Source organism: Dendrobates tinctorius, unplaced genomic scaffold (assembly GCF_039654945.1).
Source record: "Dendrobates tinctorius isolate UK_male_01 unplaced genomic scaffold, ASM3965494v1 ptg000007l, whole genome shotgun sequence".
Classification (NCBI taxonomy): domain Eukaryota; kingdom Metazoa; phylum Chordata; class Amphibia; order Anura; family Dendrobatidae; genus Dendrobates; species Dendrobates tinctorius.
In genome coordinates, this window is record NW_027361675.1 from 51,341,460 (window position 1) to 51,368,652 (window position 27,193).

General features: G+C 45.7%; 1 protein-coding gene across 1 annotated transcript in view; it reads right to left on the reverse strand.

The window, feature by feature from the left end:
* The window catches only part of LOC141088480 (multidrug and toxin extrusion protein 2-like), a 167,350-nt gene that overhangs the window by 76,991 nt on the left and 63,166 nt on the right, over nucleotides 1-27,193 (reverse strand). Inside the window, exons 4-5 of the mRNA XM_073574576.1 lie at nucleotides 18,523-18,671; nucleotides 679-721 (exon numbers count right to left, since the gene is read on the reverse strand). Of these exons, the coding sequence (XP_073430677.1) occupies nucleotides 679-721; nucleotides 18,523-18,671 (192 nt within the window). The remainder of the gene's footprint in view (nucleotides 1-678; nucleotides 722-18,522; nucleotides 18,672-27,193) is intronic.

Genomic DNA, 27,193 nt, shown 5'->3' on the forward strand with positions numbered 1-27,193 from the left:
TAATGAGATGCCCGTGCTCCTGGGCAGGAATGTAGGCAGAGTCTTATCTTCTTGTTCTAAGCCAGAGAAACCAAGGAAAGACCTGCCCACAGGCCCACCCAGAAGCACAAACATGTTCCTCATCATAGAGTCAGAGAGAGAGACAGACTGTGCTTCGGGGCAGTCTGTGGGCAGGTCTCTCCTAGGTTTCTCTGGCTTAGAGCAGGAAGATAAGATTTTGCCTACAGTCCCGCCCCAGAGCACAGACATATCATTAACTGAAAACTTCTAACACTGACTACACATGAACCAAAAGATGGATTTCTTCACTCCAGGTATCATTTTAATCAGTTTTAGACTGCCAACCTGACAATGACTGTAGTTTACTTAGCGAAATCCTACTGACATGTTCGCTTTAAATTACCGTACTTCATTGGGGGTGACTGACAGTGTTGTATTGGCTTCAATAGATTGGGAAATCTAGGATACTGTACAAGCAAAACAATTTGATCACCCATACTTTTTACAGAGAAATGTTGCTGGGAAGATTATATTAGGGGAAATTGTGTTAAGCAAATTTACTTTCATCTTGTACTTTCAAGCTATGTAAAGATTGTAGATACAAAAAATAATAATATAGCAAAAATGAAGAGATGTAAAGTGTATTTACTGTTGTACCTGATGATAGATAATACTTACTGGAAGGGCAGGCAAAAATACCATTACATATTTTTGTGTTAACCTAAAAAAAGAAAATAAAAAATTAAAATGGAGATTTTCATTGGTGATATAAGCGTTTTGGTGCCCTATGCAGGATCAAAGCTGGGGTGGGCATGCAGTGCATGTGCCCTGGTTCCAACCAGCAGGGGGGCACCATCCGGTTGCCACTGCCATGAGGAGAGATTAACATCTCACCTTGTGCCATAGTCAGTTGTGTCTCCCACAGGGAATCATTTTGCCAGACCCCAGGAGTAGAATTCAGATGTTCCTCCAGCTGGTTGTTAAACTGACAGGTGGCTAGGAGATCATGTAAAAGACCAGGTCTTTGCATTCAATTATACTTGAGTCTGAAAGCTCTGAATGTCGGCACTTCTGGTGTGAAGGTAACATGAAGCAGCATGATGAGGACACCTGATCAGGCAGCTGATGTCATTCCTCCCCCACAGAGAAGTAGAAGACAGCTTGAAGTTAAGCGTTCAAATACAGCCAAGGATACAGGGGCGTTTTATTGGTGGAGAAGGTAAATGGTATGAGGGACAGTATGGGGGGAAAAAAATTGACAGGACACTGTGTGAAGACTGGGCAGTTTGCAGAAGCAGTATGGAGAGAGGGCAACATGAGGGTACAGTGTGAGGGCACACTATGGAGGGGACAGTACGCGGAGAGGGTAGTTTGTGAGGATTAGGGACAGTATAGAGACTGGGCAGTATGGGGACATAGAGTGACGGGACTGTGTGATGGGGGCTCAGTATGGAAGCGTGGCAGCATTGGGTGAGGACTTTTAAAATAAAGACAGTGTGGAGGCTATAATGAATTAGGGTTGAGAATGTGACGGTTACAGCTAATCAGGGTGGACTGTGTGGCGGTTATAGTTATTTACGGCATATAGTGTGGTGATTATAGCCAATAATTTTACAGTTAAGGGCGAATAGAGTGGTGGCAAAAGCTAAACAGTTTTCTAGCTAAATAGGGTGGTCACTGTAGTAGTTTGAGCTAAGAAGGGTGGGCTGGGTGTAGCTAATAAGGTCGTACAGTGTGGCAGTTATAGCTAGTAAGGGCAGATAGCTTGTCAGTTATAGCTAATAAAGGCAGACCGTATGGAGGATATGTCTAATGGGAGCAGACAGTGTGTTAGCTATAGCTACTCAGTGTGAACAGTGTAGCAGTTAGAGCTAATCAGGGTGGACATTGTGGCAGTTATAGCTAATAAGCTCCATCAGTGTGGTGGTTACAGCGAATCGGGGTGGACAGTGTGACGGCTAAAGTTAATAACGGTGGAGAGCGAGATAAATATGGTTCATAAGGGGGACAGTGTGGCAGTTATAGTTTATAAGGAGGGATAGTGTGGAGGCAATATTTTATAGGAGAAGAAAGGGTGGATGCTTTGTACGATAAAAGGAGGAGTGACTGGGTCATATTTTGTGCATGGAAGGTGCACAGCGAGGTGCACAGGGTAGGCAAATATTTTATTCAGGGACATTATAATGACGCTGTTATTTTTAAGGGCACCGTGTAAGGGTCATCTGCAGAAGATCAGAGAAGATGGACTTCTGGAGCGATAACCTGTGGATCGGAAAAGTAATCATGGGTTCTGGAAAAGATGAAGAAGAAAAGAAAGGGAACAACTCTCCAATCAGTGATGTTACCTATATGGTACCTGAATGTAATTGGTTATTTGTGATATTGACTACATCTCATCAATACTGTGATTTCTCTATGGTCTGAAGTCTGATGATGTCTGATAACAATTCACAGTTATGGCTGGGGCGAGGGTTAGGCAGGGTAGGCACCTTCCTAGGGCACTACCTTTTCCCTCCAGTGGTGGGGTGTCATTAAAAAAATAATCACTGGCTGTGCTGTGCTGAAGGCCACCTTGCACCTCCCTACAGATGTAGGAGGGTGGACTAAAATGTGGACTGATCTGACTATAAATAGTTAATATGTATATGGGTTGTGTGACATGCATCTCTGTAACTATATATGTAACTATTAGTATGTCTCATATTGTTATAAATGTACGGGTACTGGTGATTAGAACAGGAGATAGGAACAGTGGAGTTCAGAATCCGGCCACTAGGGGGAGACAACTGAGAACAGTCTGGAGGAGCAAGTAGGGGATTTCCAGACTCAGAGGATAAAAAGGGGGGTTTTCCCAGACCTAGAGAGCTCAGAGAGGGGGGTGACCCTGGAAGACAGCTAAAGTAAAGGAGAGATTGGGGTACCAAATTGTTGAAGAGCTGCACACTGAAGAGAAGTAGGTGTGGCAGCGGGTGACCGGGCCGAGTAAGTAATCGCTGTGGTCGGTGGCCTAAGGCAGGCGCAGTGAAACAGGCTGAAACGACGTCGCACCGGGAAAGTGGAGGAGGGAAGGAGGAGATGTGTAACAGGTACCCAGGCAGTATGTACCAAAAACAGAAAGCAAAGGCGAAAATTGAAAATATTCTATGTGACGATTAAACATAATATGATTCCCAATAATTTATGTATAATGCGTCACTATGAAATCTAAAGATATTATAAAAAATCCCTAAATAGAGCAATAGAGGCTCACAAAATATCAAAAAAAATATTATAAAGTTTATTAATCATAACATATCGTGACAGAAAATGGCATGGTTATACGAGCGCAATGGGGCTACAGATGAAAGGAGAGGGGAAAAAGGTGGTATTCATTACAAAATAGTGCACTCACAATGGTAGTAATAATACATGGTTTGTGTCGCGATAATCATCAAATGGTTCACATATGAATACATGAATGTAGGCTAGTTCCATTAGCAGACACAAAAATAATTTAGAAGTGCAAAAGTCAGGGAATAATAAGTCCCACTAAGAGATCTGCATGTGAAAAAACCACAGCAACTACCTGCTGATAATAACAGCAGGACCTATGGTCTATAGCAGGGTTCCCCAACTCCAGTCCTCAAGGCCCACTAACAGGTCATGTTTTCAGGATTTCCTTAGTATTGCCCAGGTGATAATTGCATCACCTGTACAATACAAGGGAAATCCTGAAAACATGATCTGTTGGTGGGCCTTGAGGACTGGAGTTGGGGAACCCTGGTCTATAGGAAAGTGAGCGCCCATGTAAAGTCATTATATCAAGTCTACCCTATAAAATCTAGACAGGTGCAGCGATGTGCAATAATGTGTATCTAAATAATAAAACGGGGACTCTGATCTTAGCTTAGCGTGTTCCCACGTGTCTTCTGCTCTGTGACTGCACCGCACCATGTCAGAAGGTAACTAACTTAGTTTTCAGTCGCTATTTTGCCGGTATATCATGCCCTAGATGAGAGTCCCCGTTTTATTGTTTAGATACACACTATTGCACATCGCTGCACCTGTCTAGATTTTATAAGGTAGACTTGATATAATCAGAAATAATACAAAGCCAACGGCGCTAAGCGCAAATAATTTTGGTACAAAGCAGCAAGTAATGAGACAAAAAACACTTAATTTGTCGAAAGGGGAAATATAAAAATAAATATAAAAACTTGCGCTAGTAAATTTACCCAGATTCAGTGAATAAAATCTGTAGTCCAACAGACATAAATAGTGCCAATAAAAATGTAATGCAGAACCAAGCAAGGAGTGATTTAGCTTTAGGAGTTCTCAGGTGGCATAAAAGCAGTAATCCTGGAGAGAGTTCCTTGCAAATAGAAAGGACCTTTTATTTATCTCGCTCACAATCAGTATCTTAGCAATCACTGGTGTCCCAGATAGATGAGAGCAGGATCTCCATAAAGGACGCTGTCCCGGCCGGTGACTAGCGTCTAATTGAACATTTCCAGCGGCCGTCTGTGTCTGTTACAGAAGACACATCAAGAGGCAAGCCTGCAAGGTTCAGAGACGCTGCAGGACCTTGCGTGATGTCACAGACACGTGATAGGTCACGTGACAGGCAGTGGAGCGCCACGGAGTGCTCAAGGGGCCAGAAAAAACTTGTCTCTAGTATCCTTTTTACAACCACCATGATGTGTAAGATAGTGGTTGGAGAGGGGATGGCCTGTGAATTTCTTGCAAATATTGCCCAGATGTTCACCAATCCGGACATTTAATGGACGTATTGTTCGACCTATATATAATTTACCACAGGGACATGTGATGCAGTATATTACACCCCTTCGTGTCACACGTTATCAAGTCTTTAATTAGAATTTCTGTGGATTTATTCATGATTGAAAATTGTTTTTTAATGCCCAGTTTCCTGCAGGGCGCACATTTCCTACAGGGAAAAAAAACATTTGGATGTTGTTGTAGATGAGGTTTGCATGCCGCCATAGGTTTCGAGATAGAAGGGGCTACCATATTTCCCAAATTATTTGCCCTTCTAAAAATAAACCTCGGATGTGCTGGTAGTGCCGCACCAATTACTTTATCATTCCTCAAAATTCTCCAATGTTTATTTACAATTTTTTTAAGGATTTTGCTATTAGCGTTGTATTGAGTCACAATTGGGATTTCTTCCATGATAGTATTTTGCGTATTTTTTATTTTATGTCTAAATAGTTGTTCCCGTGGTGTGTTACCAATTAATTCCCTGGTTTTTCGCAGGGATTGAATGTCATACCCTTTTTGGCAGAATTTTTTAGTTAAGGTGTCAGCCTCAATATTATAGTCTTGCATCCTAGAACAGTTTCTATGGGCCCGTATGAATTGGCTCTTTGGAATATTAAGAAGCCAGCGTGGGAGATGGCAACTTTCTAAAGAGATATAATTATTTTAGTCAGTGGGTTTGTGAAATAATTGTGTCTGAATGGTGTTTTCTTCTATAAAAATTTTCAAATCTAAAAAATTAATTTCTCTGGAAGTGGTGGTTGCCATGAATTTTAAAAAATAACAATTTTTATTTAATCTAATATATAAAGCTCAAAGTGTGTGTATGTATGTGTGTGTGTATGTCCGGGATAGGCATCCGCACCGTCGCAGGTACAGCCACAAAATTTGGCACAGTCACATGTCTGGACCCCGAGAGCGTCCTAAGCTATGTTGTGAGGCGAAATTTTAACCCTGCGTGTTCCAATTCACCAAACAATTTTGCCCCTGTCTATGTAATGGGGGAAAAAGTGTGTGCGTGTCAAGCCCCGCCCCTCATTATGTCATAATGCCCCTATCTACATAATGGGGAAACAGTGTGTGTGTATCAAGCCCCGCCCCTCATTATGATGTCATAATGGTTGCCATGGCGACGCTGATGTCATCATAGTTTACAAGCCCCTCCGCTCATTATGATGTCAATGGTTGACTATGGGATGGAGGATGTGTGATGGGTATATGGGCACTGGACTATGGGATGGAGGATATGTATGACGGGTATATGGGCATGGGACTATGGGATGGAGGATGTGTGATGGGTATATGGGCACTGGACTATGGGATGGAGGATATGTATGACGGGTATATGGGCATGGGACTATGGGATGGAGGATGTGTGATGGGTATATGGGCACTGGACTATGGAATGGAGGATATGTATGACGGGTATATGGGCACGGGACTATGGGATGGAGGATATGTATGATGGGTATATGGGCATGGGACTGAGATGAAGGATGTGTGATGGGTATATGGGCACTCGACTATGGGATGGCGAATATGTATGATGGGTATATGGGCATGGGACTATGGGATGGAGGATGTGTGATGGGTATATGGGCACGGGACTATGGGATGGAGGATGTGTGATGGGTATATGGGCACTCGACTATGAAATGGAGGATATGTATGATGGGTATATGGGCACGGGACTATGGGATGGAGGATGTGTGATGGGTATATGGGCACGGGCCTATGGGATGGTGGATATGTATGATGGGTATATGGGCACGGGACTATGGGATGGAGGATATGTATGATGGGTATATGGGCATGGGACTGAGATGAAGGATGTGTGATGGGTATATGGGCACTCGACTATGGGATGGAGGATATGTATGATGGGTATATGGGCACGGGACTGTGGGATGGAGGATGTGTGATGGGTATATGGGCACGGGCCTATGGGATGGTGGATATGTATGATGGGTATATGGGCACGGGACTATGGCATGGAGGATATGTATGATAGGTATATGGGCATGGGACTGAGATGAAGGATGTATGATGGGTATATGGGCACGGGACTATGGGATGGAGGATGTGTGATGGGTATATGGGCACGGGACTATGGGATGGAGGATATGTATATGGGCATGGGCCTATGGGATGGAGGATGTGTGATGGGTATATGGGCACGGGACTATGGGATGGAGGATATGTATGATGGGTATATGGGCACGGGACTATGGGATGGAGGATATGTATGATGGGTATATGGGTATGGGACTATGAGATGAAGGATGTGTGATGGGTATATGGGTTAGTTGCTATGCCCGGGCAGCGCCGGGCTCTTCAGCTAGTTCATTATTAAAATCCACTAAAAGAATAGGCCCACCAGACCAGACCATATAAAAATAACATTGTCTATGAAGCGCTGCCATAGTACCAGGTTCGCACGTAAGTTACCACCAGGGGAAATGGTTTCATGTTCCCACATACCAAAGTACAAATTTGCATAACTAGGAGCGAACCAGGTACCCATTGCAGTCCCCCACTGCTGGGAGTAGTAGTGCGCTCCAAAACGGAAGTAATTATAAATACATTCTACAATAAAAGTGCTAGTGTCGGCGGAACGCACCAAATATAAATGATAGGAGGTGCGCTTGCCACCCGGGGTCCACCGTGTGGTAGATGTAACGACCGCTGCTGGACGATGGCAGACATGCTAGGAGGCGTAGTAGTGCACTCGGGTTACGTCACCCGAGGTGCTAGGACAGACTCTGTTTAATCACAGAGACACCCTAAAGAAACTAAAGTATGAACGCTGGGCCTGTTCGCTTCACAGGGCTAACCAGCGGGTGGCGTCGCAGCCGCGAACACCAACAGGTACTGCTGACTGCAGTGCAGCGGTAGCTACTGTCGCTAAGTGACGATGCCGAGGATCCGGACACCGTCGGACGCTAGTGTGCAGTGCAGGAGGCACAGTGGCGTGTAGCTTGCCACAATGTGGCGCTGACTGATCAACAGTCTGTCACCATTCGTATTATCAGAGGGAAGGGGTTTCTTAATAAGTCAGTCACCAGTCCATGCATCCATCACCATACACACAGCATAATATGCTACACTAGCGCATGGCCGAGCCGCCATGCGGGCTTTTTATAGCCATGTGCTTCCGGGACCTTCCAGTACCCTGGGAAGGACCAATCAGATCCAATGCAGGACCTGAGCATGTGACCCCTGATCTCCAGTGAGAGGTCACCTTGCAGGCATGCCCAGTAGCACGGCATGAGGACTTAGCCTCTGGAGCGGTTCCCTGCAGAGCAGGTTGCGCTACCATTGCTGCACCAGAGGTGGCAGCAACATCCAGGCTGTCAGAGCAAGTCTGAGCAGCACGCCTGGCTCGCCGTGATTGTTGAGCAGCACCCGGAGTGGTCGGAGGAGAATGGGAGACCGCTGGATGTCTGGCTCTGGATTTGTGCTGTGCAGTGTCAGGAATCCGACGCCTAGCAAAAAGTAATTTGATCATTAGGTAAAACATTAGCTTTCGTCATAAATTCCACAGATTCGCACCCCTTTTCATGGTGGATTATGGTGTAAAGGGAAGTGATATCAAGAGACTTGATATAATGACTTTACATGGGCGCTCACTTTCCTATAGACCATAGGTCCTGCTGTTATTATCAGCAGGTAGTTGTTGCGGTTTTTTCACATGCAAATCTCTTAGTGGGACTTTTTCTTTTTCTCTGTTTGGTGTGTAAAATATTCCCTGACTTTTGCACTTCTAAATTATTTTTGTGTCTGCTAATGGAACTAGCCTACATTTATGTATTCATATGTGAACCATTTGATGATTATCGCGACACAACCATGTATTATTACTACCGTTGTGAGTGCACTATTTTGTAATGAATACCATCATTTTCACACCGGTTTCCCCTCTCCTTTCATCTGTAGCCCCATTGCACTCGTATACCCATGCCTTTTTCTGTCACGATATGTTATGATTAATAAACTTTATAATATTTTTCGATATTTTGTGAGCCTCTATTGCTCTATTTAGGGATTTTTTATAATATCTTTATATTTCATAGTGACGAGTTATACATAAATTATTGGGAATCATATTATTACGTTTAATCGTCACATAGAATATTTTCAATTTTCGCCTTTGCTTTCTGTTTTTGGTACATATTGTTGGTCTAGAGGTGTTTCCACTTGGCTATGGGGAAAATTTTTTTGGTTTAATAGGTACCCAGACAGGTGTATGGAAGCTGTCCAAAAGGTTGCTGTGTTTTGGAGAAGAATAAACGGTTTTTGTGTGAAGTACTCCTGGCTCTGGACTTCAGTCTTTTCGCTCATCGGGGAAAGGATCGGGGACTGCATCGGGAGTATGGAGTGTGCTGTAGCGACCACCCCTGGGTCGGCAAACGTTCTACACAGACATCAGCATTCAGCACACTGTCAGCTGTCGTTCCCTCTCTGTATTCAATGGTATTCTTGTCTGCCCTCAATTGTATTTGTGCTGCTCAATGCCCACTGCTAATCAAGATACAAGATAAAATGGCGGTTGGACGAGAAGCCTGGATTAGGAGAGTATGGTTTTTTATTTTTCTTATATTATTAGGCCACTGAAAAGAGGGCTGTGGGGATATTATACTAGGAGTTGTGGGGACATCATATTATGCAGGGGGCATTGGAGGACAATCTACTAAAGGCTGTGAGGACATCATCATACATGGGAGGATGTGGGGGACAATATACAGGGGCTGGGGAATATCATTATATGGGGAGCTGTGGGGGACATTATAATGGGGGCTCTGAAATGCATACTATATTGGGGGCTGTGTGGGACCTTATATTGGCAGGCTGTGGTATCTGTTGGAGACCTTATGTTAATAGCTATGGTGACCATACTGGGGCTGTGGCGGATATTATATTGGGGACTGTTGGTGACATTATACTGTATAGGAGCTGTGGTGACCATACTGTATGGGGAACTGTGGGGGCATCATACTATATGGGGGGCTGTGGTGACCATACAGTATCTGGGGCTGTTGGTGACATTTATGGGTGGCTGTGGTGACCATACTGTATAGAGGGCTGTGAGGGAAATTATACTGGGGCTCTATAGTGGCCATACTGTATGGGAGCTGTGGGGGGGCATTATACTTGCGCTTTGATGACTCTATTGTATAGTGGGCTGTGGGGGACAATAAACTGGAGGGCTTTTGTGATCATACTGTATAGGAGTAAGAGTCAGTGATAAGCGGCCATAAAGAAGCGCTTAGGAAGCAACCCAGGGGCAGACTGGGATGTCAGGTCTTCACCGCAGCTCCAGCCGAAAACCTCCAATGGAGGATAGGAGCAATGAGAAAATGGAAAACGGTCTTAGGAGCGCAGGAAGGAGACTCAGACAAGAGATGGGTTTAAACCACAACGCGTTTCGACGGAGGATCCGTGTTCATCAAGTGGAAGTTTCAACCTTCCACCTGATGAAGACGGATCCTCCGTCGCAAACACGTTGTGATTTAAACCCATCTCTTGTCTGAGTCTCCTTCCTGCGCTCCTAAGACCGTTTTCCTTTTTCTCATACTGCATAGGAGGCTGTGGGGTCATTATATTGGGGGCTGTGGTGACCATACTATATAGGAGGCTATGAGGGACATTATACTGTGTAGGGGCTGTGATGTCCATAGTGTATGGGGGGCTTTGTTGGGCATAATATGGTATATTTCGGGCTGCGGTGAATATCATTCTTTTTGAGGGGCTGGGTTTGACATCACACTGGGAGCTTTGGGGGACATTACACTGTATACAATGGGCTGTGGGTGCATCATTCTGCATGGGGGATTGTGGCGACCATCAATCTGTATGGAGGCTGTGAGGCCATCATATTGTATAGGGGTAGACATCATACTGTACATGGGGGGGCTGAGCTGGATATTCTGAATATGTGGGGCTGTGGTGGACATTATACTGAATATTGTGGCTGTGGTGGTGTCTTACTGTATAGGTGTGGACATTATACTGTATGTGGCAGTGGGTGACATTATACTGCATTTAAGGGACTGAGAGGCATTATACCATGTATAAGGGGATATGGGGGCCATTATATTGTACAGATGGTTATGAGGTCCATCATACTGTATGGGGTTCTGTGGGAGCCATATATGAGGGGGCTGTGGTGGATATCACACAGCATATGGTGGACTTCGGTGAAAACACTGTTCAAGGAGCTGCGGTGATCATTACACTGTAAATAAGGACAGTGTAAGAAGGGCACACAGTTTTGGATAGGGCAGCATAGTGGGCAGTATGAGGACAGTGTGAAGAGGGGGTACATTATGGATATGGAGAAAAGAAGCGTGAAATGATGGTTAGCATGGTGGAAGGAGGGAGTGTGGAGATAAAGAGAGCGTAAAAGAAACCATTGGAGAGGGGACAGCCATATAGGATGTGGTTCATAAGGGTGGATTGTGTGGCGGTTAAATCTGATAAAGGCAGATGGTGTGGCAGTTATATCTGATAATGGCGGACAGTGTGGTGATTATAGCTCATTAAGGCAGACAGTGAGGTGGGTGTCATTCATCAGGGCAGTCAATGTAGAGGCGATGTGCTGTAAGAGGCTTATTTAGGGCATATTATGGATTTTCTGCAGAGGACAATATAATTATTGATGAGCGAATTTGTTCGTAAATCGATCGCCAAACATAAATTCGGCACGAATATGGCATATTCGGATTCGTGATCGGAAACACAAGCAAAATTTTATAAAATCAGAAAAAAAAAATCGGTAACATTTGGTAAAAAGTGTGGGAAAATAGTTGCGTTGCTACAAAAGTATTTTCAGCACTTTAGCAACAATAATGGTTGTGTATCATGAGCGTTTGGCACGTGTTTGAGGGGAGTAAGTTTGCAGAGCTCAGAGGTGCGGCGTTCTTGTAAACAGTAATTTTTTCCCCTAACTTTATGTGTACACATTGCGGCTAGCCAATCAGAGCGCAGGAAACATCCACAATGTCCTGACTCAATGGCTTGTGTCATTGGCTGCTGAAATCACATGTCCCTCTCCATATAAAGAGTGGACATCTTGTTTTAGCGACATTTTGACGCTAAGGCTATGTGCCCACGTTGCCGAAATGCTGCGGAAATGTCCACCACAGCATTTCCGCAACTCCCCGCCGCGGGTAAAACGTATGCGGAATTCACATGCGTTTTCCCGCAAAACACAAGCCTTTTGCAAGGGTTTTTAGCTTGCAGAATGCTTGCGCTTTTCCAAAAGATTTGAAGCATCGCTTGGAAAAGTGATTGACAGGTTGGTCACACTTGTCAAGCATAATGCTTGACAAGTGTGACAAACTTTTTACAATTGATGCTGCCTATGCCTATGCAGTATTAATAGTAAAAGATAGAATGTTAAAAATAATTTAAAAAATAGAGAGATACTTACCCTCCGTCAGCCCCCGGAATCCTCCCGGCCCTCATGGCGCTGCCGGCAACTTCCGTTACCAGGGATGCATTGCGCGAATGACCTCTGATGACGTAGCTTAAAAGAGATTGTTCGTGATGCCACCTGTGGTAGGTGACGGTGCTTAAAGAGACCGCTGTGCCTGATGGTGATGCTGCAGAGTTGTTACAGCTCTCCACAGGTCCCAAGGCAGTTATATTGTTAAAGATGGTGATGACGGATGTAGTGCAGGGCTGAGGGAATGATTAATAACTGCAGACACAAGAACTGTAGTTTCCTTTACCTTTACTTGCTGGATTGATGTGCAGACCAAAGCACTGGTACAGGTGGAAATGGAGATCTGGAAGCAATTCAGGATCCTGTTGTGAATTCTCTCTCTGGCTTCCCTCTGGTGATTACTGAAGATAGTGGAGCTGGTCAGATTGAGAGTTCTCTTTCTGGGCTCCCTCTGGTGGTTACTGGAGGTAGTGGAGCTGATCTGATTGACAGAGGCTTGCCACCTGATAATGAAGAAGACGATTGGAGATCTGGGGTTTCTGATTGGGATTTAAGACAGCTGACTCCCTCTATCCCTGCTGGTGATTTTCTTCTTGTGCCTCCTGAGGTCTGATGTCTCCTACTCTTTCCCTGCATGTTCAGCTAAGTGGTTCATTTGCTATTCTGTTTGCAGTTGATCTAGTTTTGTTTATCTCTGCTTTGTGCGGGTCAGCTAGCTCCGGCTGGGGATGTGCTGAATCACCGCCCATATGTTACTGCATGTGCCAGTTTGTTTTGTCCCTTTTTATATTGGTCTCTTTTTGCTTTGCTTTCAGAACATACCAGAGTGCTGATTAGTGGGGGCGAAGTTGTGTGACTTCAGTGTTTTTGTGCATCAGACGTGTTGGACTTTTTTGCAGGGTTTTTTGCGTGATTGCAGACAGTGTCTTTCCTTTATTGTCCTGTCTAGTCAGTGTGGGCCCCATCGTTTGCTCAGTCTATTTTTCTGCCTGCGTTTGTGTTTTCATCTTGTCTCACCGACAATATATGTTTGGGGGCTATCTATTCCTTTGGGGTCTGCTCCGGGGCAGTTTAGATTTCCCCTTTCTTGCTTTAGGCTTAGTTAGCTCTCCGGCTGTGCCAAGGCATCTAGGATCATCGTAGGTATGCTCCACGGCTACTGCTAGTTGTGTGGACAGGATCAGCGGTCTGCATCCGCTTAGTTACCAACCTCTCTGGTTTTCTGTGGCTTAGCCTGGGCCTGCTATCCTCCTCGGTGACCCAATCATAACAGGATCCCCTGAGCCAGATGGGGTTGGATGCCTCCTTACTGCGCTGGTCTCTGAGGTCCTGGCTGTCTAAAGCTATGCTCAGTCCTCTGTTCTTTATCGTCCTTAGTACTTGTCTGTATGGCAGGCAACTTGAGCCTGTTACAGGTGTCGCTCCTTCGTGGCGGCTCCAGGCTCTGGGATGCTGCTGTGCCTTCGGGTGTATGATGGGGCCAGGAGGCCTGCAGTCTCCTGCCCTCCAAATTTAGCTGCTGGGACAGTTGTACCTGTGCAGCCACGGACTTCGGTGTCCGATGTCAAGCGCTCTGCCTGGGGTGAGCTTGACCAAAGCTCCACTCCCCAGGTTTTCCTAAACTTCTCTCTTTTCCTCTCTCTTTACTCTGCTCTTGTCTGGGGACAAGCTCCTCACTCTTCCTGTTCCCTACACAGACTCCCACAGACTGTCTACTACTGACTGACTAACCCCACCTCCAGGCAAGAACTTGTAGGGAAGCTCCCCTGAACTCGGGTTTTGAGCTCCCCCTTCTGGCCTGAAGTCAGGAAAAGTGTTGGATGTTAGTGTTATCTGGCCAGAGGACCCCTCCTTGCTTCCAGGCTTGACATCACCCCCCGTGAGGGAGGCAATGCCACTGTGGCAACTGGACTCCTGGGGTGCCACACAGAGGAGGATGCAGAAGGGATAATATTGTCACTAAGTTCCAGACTGTCACACTGGCGGGTGCCAAGGGAGGGTGGATAACTGCGATCGAGGAGGGCTGGTGATAACAAACTGTTAGTGAAGGTACAAGATCAGAGGAACAAAGGGAGGAAGAGGTGATGGGTGATCAACTGTCAGGACATGAAGGGGATAGTCCTCCCCCTCTCTATTGTTGGTGGGAGGGGACAGTGGAAACAATCTGTGTTACCCAGCCACCAACACAGCATGGGCTTGGACCTCATGGTAGAGCCTGACATATGAGACCCTTTTTGCTGCACTATCTGCAACATGATCCTGTAAAGTTATTCTTAGAAATAGGGTGACTACTGGGTTACCACTATTAGATCCATGTTATAAAACCAAATTTTTACACATTCTTCCCACCCTGGAAAGGGATCTGCAAATGCTGGAGTATTGAAACACGCTTTTACACAACCTTAAGAGCGCTTTTCTCCAAGACAGCAGTGAAGCACAGAGTTTGCATTGTAGCTCTAGACTTCCAACAATCCGGCACATCAATTCGCCAATGCCAAAACATTAGCAGCAGCAGTAGTGTAAGTGAGAGAAGCAATTTCTGTGAGTCCTTTGACACTTTTTTAGACCAGCTTGTGCACAAGCACAACAGTCCAAATCTTACAGGTGGTGAACGAATGTCGAGAGGATGGTGAAGGAGTATCTAGAACTGAATATCAGTACCATCAGGGAGGGTTTCGAGCCTTTCACATTTTGGTCTTCCAAAATGGATGAATGGCCTGAGCTCACCTCACACGCCTTGGAGGTTTATTGTGCCCGGCAGCCAACCTTCTCTCAAAATGTGTCTTCAGCCCTGCTGGTGGTATGCTGACGGATAAGTACAGCCAGCTGTCCCCTGAAAGTGTAGGCAGCCTAACTTTCATCAAGATGAACAAGTCATGGATCTCAAAGAACTTTTTCACCCCAATCGCAGACTATACAGACTAGGTGATATTGCAGTTTTTTGTATGCTGCATTAATGCCACGCAACTGCATTCTCTGATATCTTTAGTGTGGCTTCTGTGCCTGCTGTTGCTGCTGTTGCAGATGTTAACACAAATTTGTGGAAATGTGAACAGTCATGGTGAAATTGATGCCACTTTCGTGGTTTCACGCCCTCATTTGTTTGAATGTGAACACTCCTGGTTGGGTGTCTATTTGCTGGATTGGGCATATTGGAAGACCTTTTGGTCCCTATTGTACAATTTTTACTGTGGTGAAATTGATGGATGCCAATTTGGTGATGTCTGCCAATAATTTTTGAAAATATTAACACCCCTGGTTGAGTGTCCATCTGCTGGGTGTGACAGAGTCAGCTTCTGCTGAGTCAATTTCTAGAGTGGACCCTCTGGGTCGTGGCACCCACCCACCTAGGGCGAACTGACCTTGTGAGGAACCACCCCCTATACAGGGAGTATCAGGGGCAAGACCAAGGGGGTGAGTCACCACGACTGCTGGAACCAGGCGATCGGCTCAGCGAAGACACGGTTGTGTGACTGGCAACAGGGAACGTGCAGGGTGCAAGCCAAGACAAAGCGTGGTCTCAGGGTTTAATCAGGTTCAAGACGTGATAACAAGGACAAAGTGATACATAGCAAGGTGCGTGGGCATGCCAAGGTCCAAGGCATGATACGTGCTAGGTGGCATGCCTGGGTACAGGCAAGGGTTAGATGGCATCGGACTCCGGACTGCTTACCTTGGATGGTTAGCAAAAATAGTGGAAACCCCTCCAAATAAAAAACAGCGTGGGCTCCCCCTATTTTTGTTAACCAGCCACGGAAAAAGCAGACAGCTGCGGCCTGGTATTGTCAGGCTGGTGAGGCCCATGGATTTTGGCCCTCACCAGCCTAAAAATAGCAGCACACCGGCAGCCAAACAATTGGCACATTCAAAGATGTGCCATTAGTGGCACTTTACCCTGCTCTTCCCACTAGCCCTGTAGCGGTGGCAAGTGGGGTAATATTTGTGGGACTGATGTCACCTTTGTATTGTCCGATGACATCAAGCCCACGGCTTAGAAATGGAGAAGCATCTATAAGACACCTATCCATTGCTAATCCTATAATTTCATGGTAAATAAAGACACAGCCAGAATAAGGACACAGACTACTTTAATATTCTCAATTACACCATACTTAGTGCATTGCTTAATTCCAGCAAAGCCCTCGATCTCCTGTAAGATAAATAAAATAAAAAAGCAACATTATACCATACCTGTCCGCCAAGAAGATATACATCCTGTCCCACGACGAGTCCAGCTCTGCTACAGCTGGATGCCTTTGGCTGAACAGTGGCATTATGCCACCATCCAGCCTGACATCCAGACACAGCGGATCATGTAGATGACCACCAGAGATAACTCAGTCTCCGGCGGTCACCTGCACTGCAGTTCTCATGGTCAGCTGACTGTGAGAACTTGTCTAGTGATTGGCGGTCACGTACACGGCAGTTCTTGCGGTCAGATCAGCTCATCGCAAGAACTGCAGAGGATGCAAACTTCCGGCTGTGGCACAAGGTAAGACATTATTTATATTAGATCACGTGAGTAGTAAGCTGCGTTCCCGCACTTAGTACGCATGTGACTATAAAGATAATGCAGTTTTACCACATCTAATGATAATCTATGGGTAATTTATGCTGTGGAGATGAAGCGTCTTAGCACCATAAATAGACATGCTGCGATCTGGAAAGACCCGCCGCATTTCCATTTACGCAGGGCAGCCGGAGGCGTCCCTGCACCCATAGTGGAGTTGGGATTTCATGAAATCCCATCCACTATGCTGTAACATCTGTCCGCTGCTGGTTTGATGCTGCGGATGTATAGAACGTCCAACCCACAGCGTTTACTGACCGTGGGGACATACTCTTAAAGGACCAGTGAATGCCATTACTTTTTCTTCCTATACATGTACATAGCCATGTATCATATTAAGTACTAGCTGAAGAGCCCGGCGTTGCCTGGGCAGGGTAACCAACTGTCTGCTAAGCCTTGTATCTAATCCTATTCTGTGTGATACTGTCTGCTGAGCCGTGTATTTAATACTATTCTGTGTGATTCTGTGTGCTGAGCTGCGTATCTAATCCTATCCTGTGTGATACTGTCTGCTGAGCTGTGTATCTAATCCTATCCTGTGTGACACTGACTGCTGAGCCGTGTATCTAATCCTATCCTGTGTGATACTGGGCTCCCCCTGCAGTCTGTGTCAGAGGGTGGTCTGTGTTGGCACGGTAATAAATTGTGTTATTTTCAGCTTTACAGAAGGACAATAACACCATAGAAATTATAAGAATAATCGGCCGCAGTTACCACAACTGTCTACAAAGAAAACTGTTGCTGATAGCAACCAATCACAGCTCATTTTTCATCTTTTAAACAGCTCTGGGACAGCGTGGCGAGTTTTGAGTGGCGACTTTTGTGTTTCAACTTTTATTTGGCGAGGTTGGTGTATGTGTGGTGAAAAGTGTGCTGAGGGTGGTATATGTGACGCACTTGGTAGTGTGTGACGCACTTTGTGTGTGTTCATATCCCAGTGTGTGGTGAGTATCCCATGTCAGGGCCCCACCTTAGCAACTGCACAGTATATACTCTTTGGCGCCATCGCTCTCATTCTTTAAGTCCCCCTTGTTCACATCTGGCAGCTGTCAATTTGCCTCCAACACTTTTCCTTTCACTTTTTCCCCATTATGTAGATAGGGGCAAAATTGTTTGGTGAATTGGAACGCTCGGGGTTAAAATTTCGCTTTACAGCATAGCATATGACGCTCTCGGGGTCCAGACGTGTGACTGTGCCAAATTTTGTGGCTGTAGCTGCGACGGTGCGGATGCCAATCCCGGACATACATACATACATACACACCCACATTGAGCTTTATATATTAGATTGTGCCAGCTGACAAGTTAGGGACTTCTACATCTATATTTATGTTAGGAGCATTAATTATAAATTGGGCACTGTAGCATAGCAATTCCTAACATGTATAATATGCTCATTGTCCAGATTTGTTGTGCTTCTTGATTTCAGCGGTAATGGGAAAGTCTGTCTTCACTGAATACAGATTTTACTTCAGATTTGAGAATTTTGACAGTGACTGATCAATTCTAGCAGAGAAAGAAGCAAATTTCTATAAGATACATTACAAAGTTGCTTATTTTCATGTGTACTATTGCTAAAAGTTAAATTGATGATGACTCTTTAACAGTGCTGTTCAAGCGATACAGCCTCTTAATAAAAAATAAGTTGTTCTGGTTGGCCATCAGCTCAGATTGTTTTAGCATACGGTGATTATGTTTAATATACAGTATTTTAGAAAATTCTATACATTACTAAACATTTTTTTACCTGGCAACATGTGGATTCTGTTTGCATAGAAGCAATATCTGTTCTGTGTTAATTAAAATAGCCCAGCAAGGGAAACAGCAGAGAAGTAAAATGAGAATCCCTCTCTGAAGTATTGTTCCCACACGTTTTAGGTTTTTACTACCGTATGTCTGTAAAAATAAACAGAATAGGGTTTAGTCTTAGTTTCCATGAAAGGGGCAGTCTAATGAAAATGCAAAAACGTGAAAGGAGGCCAGGTCACCTGTTGTGGTTCAATGTGCACGGAAGATTTGTCCTGACTAGTGATGAGCGAATGTGCTTGGATAACCTCTTATCCGAGCATCTGGGAGCTCTTGTATATTATTTTTGATTCCCTATGGCTACGTGATTTGCGGCTGTTAGACCGCCTCAACACACATGGGGAGTCCCTAACATACAGACAATCACCACATGTGTTCAGGCTGTCTAACAGCCACAAATAATGCAGCCGCAAGGACTCGAACATAATATAAGGGCACTCCCAGTTGCTCGGATAACACTTGAGCATATTTGGATGAGACGTTATCCAAGCACGTTCACTCATCACTAGTTCTGACCAGATGTGAAGTATGGGAAAAAAGATAGGTATCCAGCTCCAATAAAAAAAAATAATTTATTTGGTGACTTGGGTTGAAGTAATCTTTCCATGACATGGAGGATCATCCTTGTTCTCATAGGTATGATCTTCCTTGTCATGGAAAGACTCTTTTAAACGAAGTAAAAAATTAATTACATTTTTTAATTGGAGCTGGATACCTACCTTTTTTCTCTCAGCCTAATGAAGAAAAGTCCAGTTTATTTGCCCGGGCTGGGAGAGGAAATGTACTGCCCTACTACCATCCTGTAGTCTGTTTCAAAAATAAAAGCCCATCAGGTTTTCCTAAATCTGCCCTGGAAAAATAGCTTGTCCAAGACATATACTCACTTTTATTCTGCATTGCAATCACAGCTACGCCTGTGACTGCAACGCACTCCTATGGCCTCAACACGCCTCTGTGCGCAACCTCGGTGGAACACACAGCGACCCCTTACATGTGACACAGTTGTAATAGAAATGTATATGCAAAGCCTGATTTGCATAGTTATTAAAAGATATATTAGTATATATCAGCCATAGCAAAGAACCTTACCAGATGGGTGATGTGCTGTGTGTGAAGTATGGCGCTACACATCAAACACAGCAATCACCCATCTGGTATGGTACTTTGCTATGGCTAATGAGGAATGGGGCGTTCCACTACAAACACAGCACATCACCCATCTGGTATGGTTCTTTGCTATGGCTAATATATCCTAATATATCTTTTAATAACACTATGTCAATCAGGGTTTGCATATACATGTCTATTACAACTGTAACCTTTTACGGATAAATGACTATATATATATATATATATATATATATATATATATATATATATATATATATAGTTGTGCTCAAAAGTTTACATACCCCGGTAGAGTTTTTGCTTTCTTGGCCTTTTTTAAGAGAATATGAATGATAACACCGAACCTTTTTTGCCACTCATGGTTGTGGTTGGGTGAAGCCATTTATTGTCAAACTACTGTGTTTTCTCTTTTTAAATCATAATGACAGCCCAAAACATCCAAATCACCCTTATCAAAAGTTTACATACCCTGGTGATTTTAGCCTGATAACATGCTCAAAAGTTGACACAAATGGGTTTGAATGGCTACAAAAGGTAACATCCTCACCTGTGACCTGTTTGTAATCAGTGTGTGTGCATAAAATCTGAGTGAGTTTCTGAGATCCAGACAGACTCTTGCATCTTTTATCTAGCCACTGAGATTTCTGGATTGTGAGCCATGGGGAAAGCAAAAGAATTGTCAGCGGATCTACAGGAAAAGGTAATTAAATTGTATAAAACAGGAAAGGGATACACAAAGATATCCAAGGAATTGATATGCCAGTCAGTAACGTTCAAACTGTGATTAACAAATGGAAAATCAGGGGCTCTGTAAAAAAAAAAAACCACGACCAGGTAGACCAACAAAAATTTTGTTCACAACTGCCAGGAAAATTGTTTGGGATGCAAAGAAAAACCCACAGATAACAACATCAGCTGAAGTACTGGACTCTCTGAAAACTAGCGGTGTGACTGTTTCAAGATGCACAATAAGGAGGCTCTTGAAGAAAAATGGGCTGCATGGTTGAGTCGCCAGAAGAAAGCCATTACTGCGCAAATGCCACAAAGTATCTCGCCTACAATATGCAAAACAGCACAGAGACAAGTCTCAAAACTTCTGGAACAAGGTAATTTGGAGATGAGACCAAAATTGAACTTTTTGTTCACAAGCATAAACATTACATTTGGAGAGAGGTCAACAAGGTCTATGATGAAAGGAACACCATTCCTACTGTAAATCATTGAGGTGGATCGCTGATGTTTTGGGGATGTGTGAGCTGCAAAGGCACAGGAAACTTGGTTAAGGTTGAAGGAAAGATGAATGCAGCACGTTATCAAATACTGGAGGCAAATTTGCAATCATCAGCCTGGAAGCTGCGCATGGGACATACTTGGATGCTCTAACATGACAACGATTCAAGTCGACATGTCATTGGCTACAGCAGAGCAAAGTGAAGGTTATGGCCATCTCAGTCTCCTGACCTCAATATCATTGAGCTATTCTGGGGAGAACTCAAGCACGCAGTACATGCTAGACAGCCCAGGAATTTACAGAAGCAGGAGGCTTTTTGCCAAGAAAAGTGGGCACCTTTACCATCTGAGAATAAAGAACCTCATCCACAACTACCACAAAAGACTTCAAGCTGTCATTGATGTTAGAGGGAGCAATACACGGTATTAAGAAATGGGGTATGTAAAAATTGATCAGTATCATTTGGATGTTTTGGGTTGTCATTATGATTTAAAAATAGAAAACACAGTAGTTTGACAATGAATGGCTTCACCCAAACTCTAACCATGAGTGGAGAAAAAGTTTTGGAGTTATCATTAATATTCTCTGATAAAAGGCCAAGAAAGCAAAAATTCTGCCGGGGTATGTAAACTTTTGAGCACAACTGTATCTCCATCAAGGACGTGTCCGGTGGTCATCTTAAATACCCCCTGTTCTGCCCACTGTCAGGGTTCTTGGCACCTTCTGCCATCATACATTGGACCCTCGGTAGAGCATCAGCATTACCATATAAGTTCCCGGGCCTATGCTCTACATCAGAGGGGTATAGTTTGATACTAACCTGACCTTCCTGCATAACAGGTAGTACCTTAAGAGTGTCCAACACCCAGTTGATGGCTAAACATTCCTTCTCCACGATGGAGTAGTTCTTACAGGAGGACAGTTTCTGACTCGACAAAGGAAGGCTAGATCGAGTGAGAAGGCTGAGGCTACCAGTATAAAATTAACTTTTAATCCAAGGTATTTAAAATGGTATATACATCTTGTAGAATATGGTTTAGATCATGACTAAGATGCAAGTAGAAACACATTGATCTTTCCTATCAGTGCTTGACGCAATATGTACATACCATTTTAACTAACTTGGATTAAATGTTATATATATATATCTAGTAGCCTTAACCTTCTCACTGTATCTCACCTTCCTTTGCTGGTCTTTGCTGCGGCTGCTTCACCCTGATCTTTGCGTGGCTTTGGATTACATGGGGAAAATTCACCTATGCTGGTAAGCTGACATCCACCCAGTTTCTGACTCGGGTACATTATCAGATGTTCTTCGCCGTTCACTTCATGAGACAAGATGGCACCTAGGACGACATCTGACACATCACTCTGGACCACAAACTCCTTGGAGAAGCTTCAGTTCCTGAAAGGCCCTCTCAGCTTCTGGAGACCACATAGCCATATTCATCTTCTTACCTTTAAGGAGGTCCATCAGCAGGGCTGCTATCATGGCGAAGTTAAGGATAGATCAGCAGTAGTTCACGATGCCCTGGAACGCTCTGAACGGCTTCTTTAAAAGAGGCTGTGGCCATTTATGCATTTCGTCAACTTTTGTTTATTTGGGGCTTGATTTCGCTCCCATATATGACATAACCCAAGTATTTGGCATCTTCCATACCCATGGCATATTTCTTAGAGCATCAAGTTATGCCTATACTTTGCTCAGATGGCTTCCACAATCCTCGCTGAACACCACATTGTCATCCAGGTAGGCCGCTGCATACTTCTTATGAGGAGCTAGGATCAGGTCCATGGCTTTCTGAAAGGTGCTCGGAGCTCCTTGAAACCCACATGGCATCTTTGTGTACTGGAAACTTCCATCTGGCATTGAGAACACAGTCTTCTCCTTAGTGTCTTTGGATAGGTGCATTTGCTAATACCCTCTTGTGAGGTCAGACGTGGTAATGTACCAAGCCGGCCCTTGTCTTTCAATCAGTTCATTGACCTGGGGCATTGGAAGTTTGTCGACTAGTGATGAGCAAGTATGCTAGGCACTGCGTGATACTCGAACGAGCATCAGGGAGCTCGGGTATGTTCGTTACTTGATCGAGTATTGAGGGTGCTCAATAGCCATGCTCGAGTCCCTGCCATATTCGGTAACGCCGTAGCCATGTTTCCAATCCCCTGTCCAGGATACAGATGCGCCGTAGCCATGTTTCCAATCCCCTGTCCAGGATACAGATGCTCATGCCTCCCACTCTGCACCTGTCATTGCAAATTCGCAAGCACCATCAACAATCATGTCCTATTTTTTTGTCCCAGCACAGTGTTCAGCTGTCCCTCCCCCCAGGCCTTGGCACGGAAACCAAAATAACCAGCTTCACTCCCACAGGCCTAGACACTAAATGGGCACATTTCCAGGCTGCTTGCACTGGAAATAATGCCATTTAATCTTTTGGACACTAAGCCTTTCTGTAATCTCATGGCGGCAGACATCGTACTTGGTTCCCAGCCACCACTATTTTTTCCGGTCTGCCCTCCATGCCTTTCACCTTCACGTGTCCCATAACATCACCCATGCCCTGACTAACGCAGTTACTGGTAAGGTACACATAACAACTGACACATGGATAAGTACTTGTGGCCAGGCACGCTAAATTTCCCTGACTGCACAATGAGTGAACCTGATGGAGGCTGTGACAGAGTTGGACCCTGGGACGACACCCATACTGAGGATTGTGGGTCCTAATTCCATCAGGATTTCCTTCACCTCCTACAACAATTCCTGCACCACCTCCTCCTTGTTAGAATAGAGCCGATGCTCCTGCACATGTCCCCTTCCTCCTCTCTGAAGGGATGCCGGCATGTTCATTTACCCTCCCACGCTGCCCTGGTCCCCGTAGTGTCTTACTACCAGGACCTGCACACGGCATGTAGGTCTCATGGGAGTGTGCATAGGGTTCCCATGTTGCTTCTGAAAAAGTCTGATATGTGGCGCCCCCAGGAGTATGGTCGCCACAATGGCATTGCCTTCCTCCAGGGAGGGTGATGTCATGCTGGGAAGCAAGGAAGGGTCTCTCTAGCAGTTAATCATATTCATGCAACACAGTTCCCACTCCGGGCCAGCAGAGGGAGCTCTGAACCAGAATTGGGGGAGGAGTGCTCTCTGAGGGCCAGGAGGGGAAATTAGGCAGTTAGTGTGAGGAGGGCAACGTGTGTAGACGTGTGGAGAGAAGCTGGAGTTTGAGCTGAGGATAGAGAGCTCCCTCACAGTGAAAGCACATGATCTGGAGCCTGGTCTCCACGGTTGTACGGATACTGAAGGTCCTGCAACAGAAACCAGAGGAATAGGAAGCTGTAAATGCTCTATTCCCACCTAAGACTATGAGGCACAACAGCGACGGGTGAGCCAAGAGAGATAGAGGGCTACAGCTGTCTGCCATACGAGATAGTTCTAAGAGAAGATAAGAAGGAGGAACTTCAGCGTAACAAAGTACTGCATGTACCTCAAGCCAGCGCTAGGAAGGAGACTACACAACCCATCTGATAGAGAGATCCCTGAGTTGCTTCCAGGCTAGCCTGCTCCTGTGCCATCTGTAACCAGGACCCTGGACTGCATTTGCCAAGTAAAGGTAAAGAAACTGCACCCTGTTGTGTCCTTGCCTCCTTCCTGCAACATCCTCAGCACTGCTACATCTCTGTGCCAAACACTACACCCTCTTCCTAACCATTCCGCTACACTGCCCTGGGACCAACAGCCCTACCTGTGGAGGGCTACAACATCATTGCTGCACTACACCATCTGTCCCAGAGGATCTGTGCAGCGTCGGCTTAACATCTCCCTTGCCGAACACCACAGGTGGCGTCACGAATCACTTATAAACTTTATTCCCAACTCTACCCCTTTTACATGGGCACCCAGGGCCACGGACCGGGTCACCGCTGCTGTGACCATCCCCTCTGAGAGACCGGCCCGGTACCGAGTACCCCACAGCCCTGGGAGGGCGACCCATTTTTGGCGTCACGAACAGGATTACGGAGCCCGGTATGCCCGGGTCCTGTGTGCCGGAGACTGTTGTGTGCTACAGACTGTGTGCGAAATTGGCGCCATTGCCGCCATTATCCCGCTGATTGGCGAGCGCGGGAAGAAAAAGGGGCAGGCCTTCGTGGGCGGAGCCTGACAAAGAGCGCGAAGAAGTGAAGTGCCGCGCGGGAAGAGAGGGCAGCGTGCGAGAAGGGGAGGAGCTGAGGCCTACAGCTGGGGCCTGGCAACCGTTAACTAGGGGGAAGGAGAATGTCTCAGGCAAGCGCCGATGCAGCTGCGGACGACCCCACCAGCCTCTCAGCGACGCAAGATGCAGTGCCCAACGCGGCTCCGGTAGCACCCACCGCAGCGGTCCCCATAATGCCGCTGTCTATGCCCTACATAAGGGAGCGGCCTGGCTACCGCAGTACTCGGGTGAGTCCCATACCCTGAGTGAATTTAAAGAGAGACTGTGCAGTTTGTTTGAGGTGTATTCTCTATCTGAAAGCCAGAAGGTGAACATCCTGATGGGGCAGCTAACAGGTGCAGCACAGAGAGAAGTAAAAGCCTGGCAGGACACTGATAAAGAGACTGTTAACAAGATCCTGGCTAAGCTAAGGAGCACCTTTGACTCCCGCACTGCCGCTGAAATCAAGATGAGGTTCTTTGGATGTAAACAAAGTACAGGACAGTATAAGGGACTATGCTCTTAACCTGCAGGAGGCGCTGCGAGCCGTCAAGCAGATTGACCCTGACAGTGTGAAAGATGGAGACGGACTGTTAAAAGAGCAATTCATTGAGGGACTCCTATCCAGTACCAACAGAGCACAGCTGTGCATCATAGCCCTACAGAACCCTGATCTTGACTTTGCTGATTTCAAGGACAGGGCTATTCGGGTACTGCAGGAACCAACTGTCAGCCGTCCAGCGCCCCCTAGGCGCCCAGCAATCACCTACCACCAGGAAGCAACATCTTTCCCTTCCATCCCTGTGGAGGCTGATGCACAGACTCTGGATAAAGATCCAACAGAAGAGCTGCGTCTTCAAGTCCAGGAGTTGACCAAAGGTATGGCTGCACTTACTAAAACCATGCAGTCCCTGCAGGTGTCCTCCAAGGAGAAGATCCAGCTTGCTTCCAGTCCAGAGGATGTCCCGTGGCTCCGGAAGAGGAGAACACCGCCACTCCGAGGGAGGAACAACGACCGCTATGACCAGGACGGACGTCCCATCTGTCGTCGCTGCCACAAGGCAGGCCATCTTGCAAGATTCTGTCCTTTAAACGAGTAACCCCTCGGGGAGAGGGCCAACCACCAGGAGCAGGATGACAAGGCCCAAGGAACTGGCGAGCCAAGTATGTTGGAGGGAGACCGATCCTTCCTGTGGTGATTGACGGCATCCCCATGAACGCTTTGCTAGACACTGGCTCTCAGGTGACCACTATGCCCTATATCCTCTACAAGCAGTATTGGGCTGACTCTGAACTCACCCGTGGCCCAAGTGATGAACTAACAGTAGTTGCCAGTAATGGTCAGTCTTTACCACAAGTGGGATGTAAAGAAATTACTGTTAAAGTGGGGAGGGTGGAGCTAAAATCTCAAGGTCTGATAGCTGTGGATATTGATCGACGTGAATGTAATCCCATGATGACTCTTGGTACAAATGTAATTGAAAATTGTCTTTCTGACGTTATTGTCTTGTTGCAACAGGTGGCTGAGACTGCTGGTTCCAGTGAACAACGAGTCCTGCAGAAGGAGATCAAGGCCCTGATGCAAAGACAGCAGGTAGAACTCTCTGGTGGAGAAATTGGCAGCGTCAGAGTGAGTGATGCTTTCCCCATTGCAATACTCCCCAGATGTGAAATGTTGATTTGGTGTCGGGCAGCTATAGGTCTTAGAGGAAAGGATTACCAGGCATTGGTAGAGCCAGTATACTCTGATAGCAGGCCCACTGTCCTGACAGCCAGTGGGGTAGTTGATGTATGAAAGGGGAGAGTACCTGTACACCTTTTGAATTGTGGGGAGGAGGAGGTCACAATACCTCGGTATGCCACAGTTGCTAAGCTGCTCACTGTCAGTAATAATGCAATGCAGGCAGCAGAGCCCTTGGTCTCATCCGACCAGGTGGAGGACAATGGCTCTGTAAAGCAGCTGGAGGAGTGGTGCCAGCAACTGCAGGTGGGGACTGACTCTACACCTTCATACCAAAAAAATGGGGTTTACAGGGTGACCCAGGAATATGAGCGGGTAT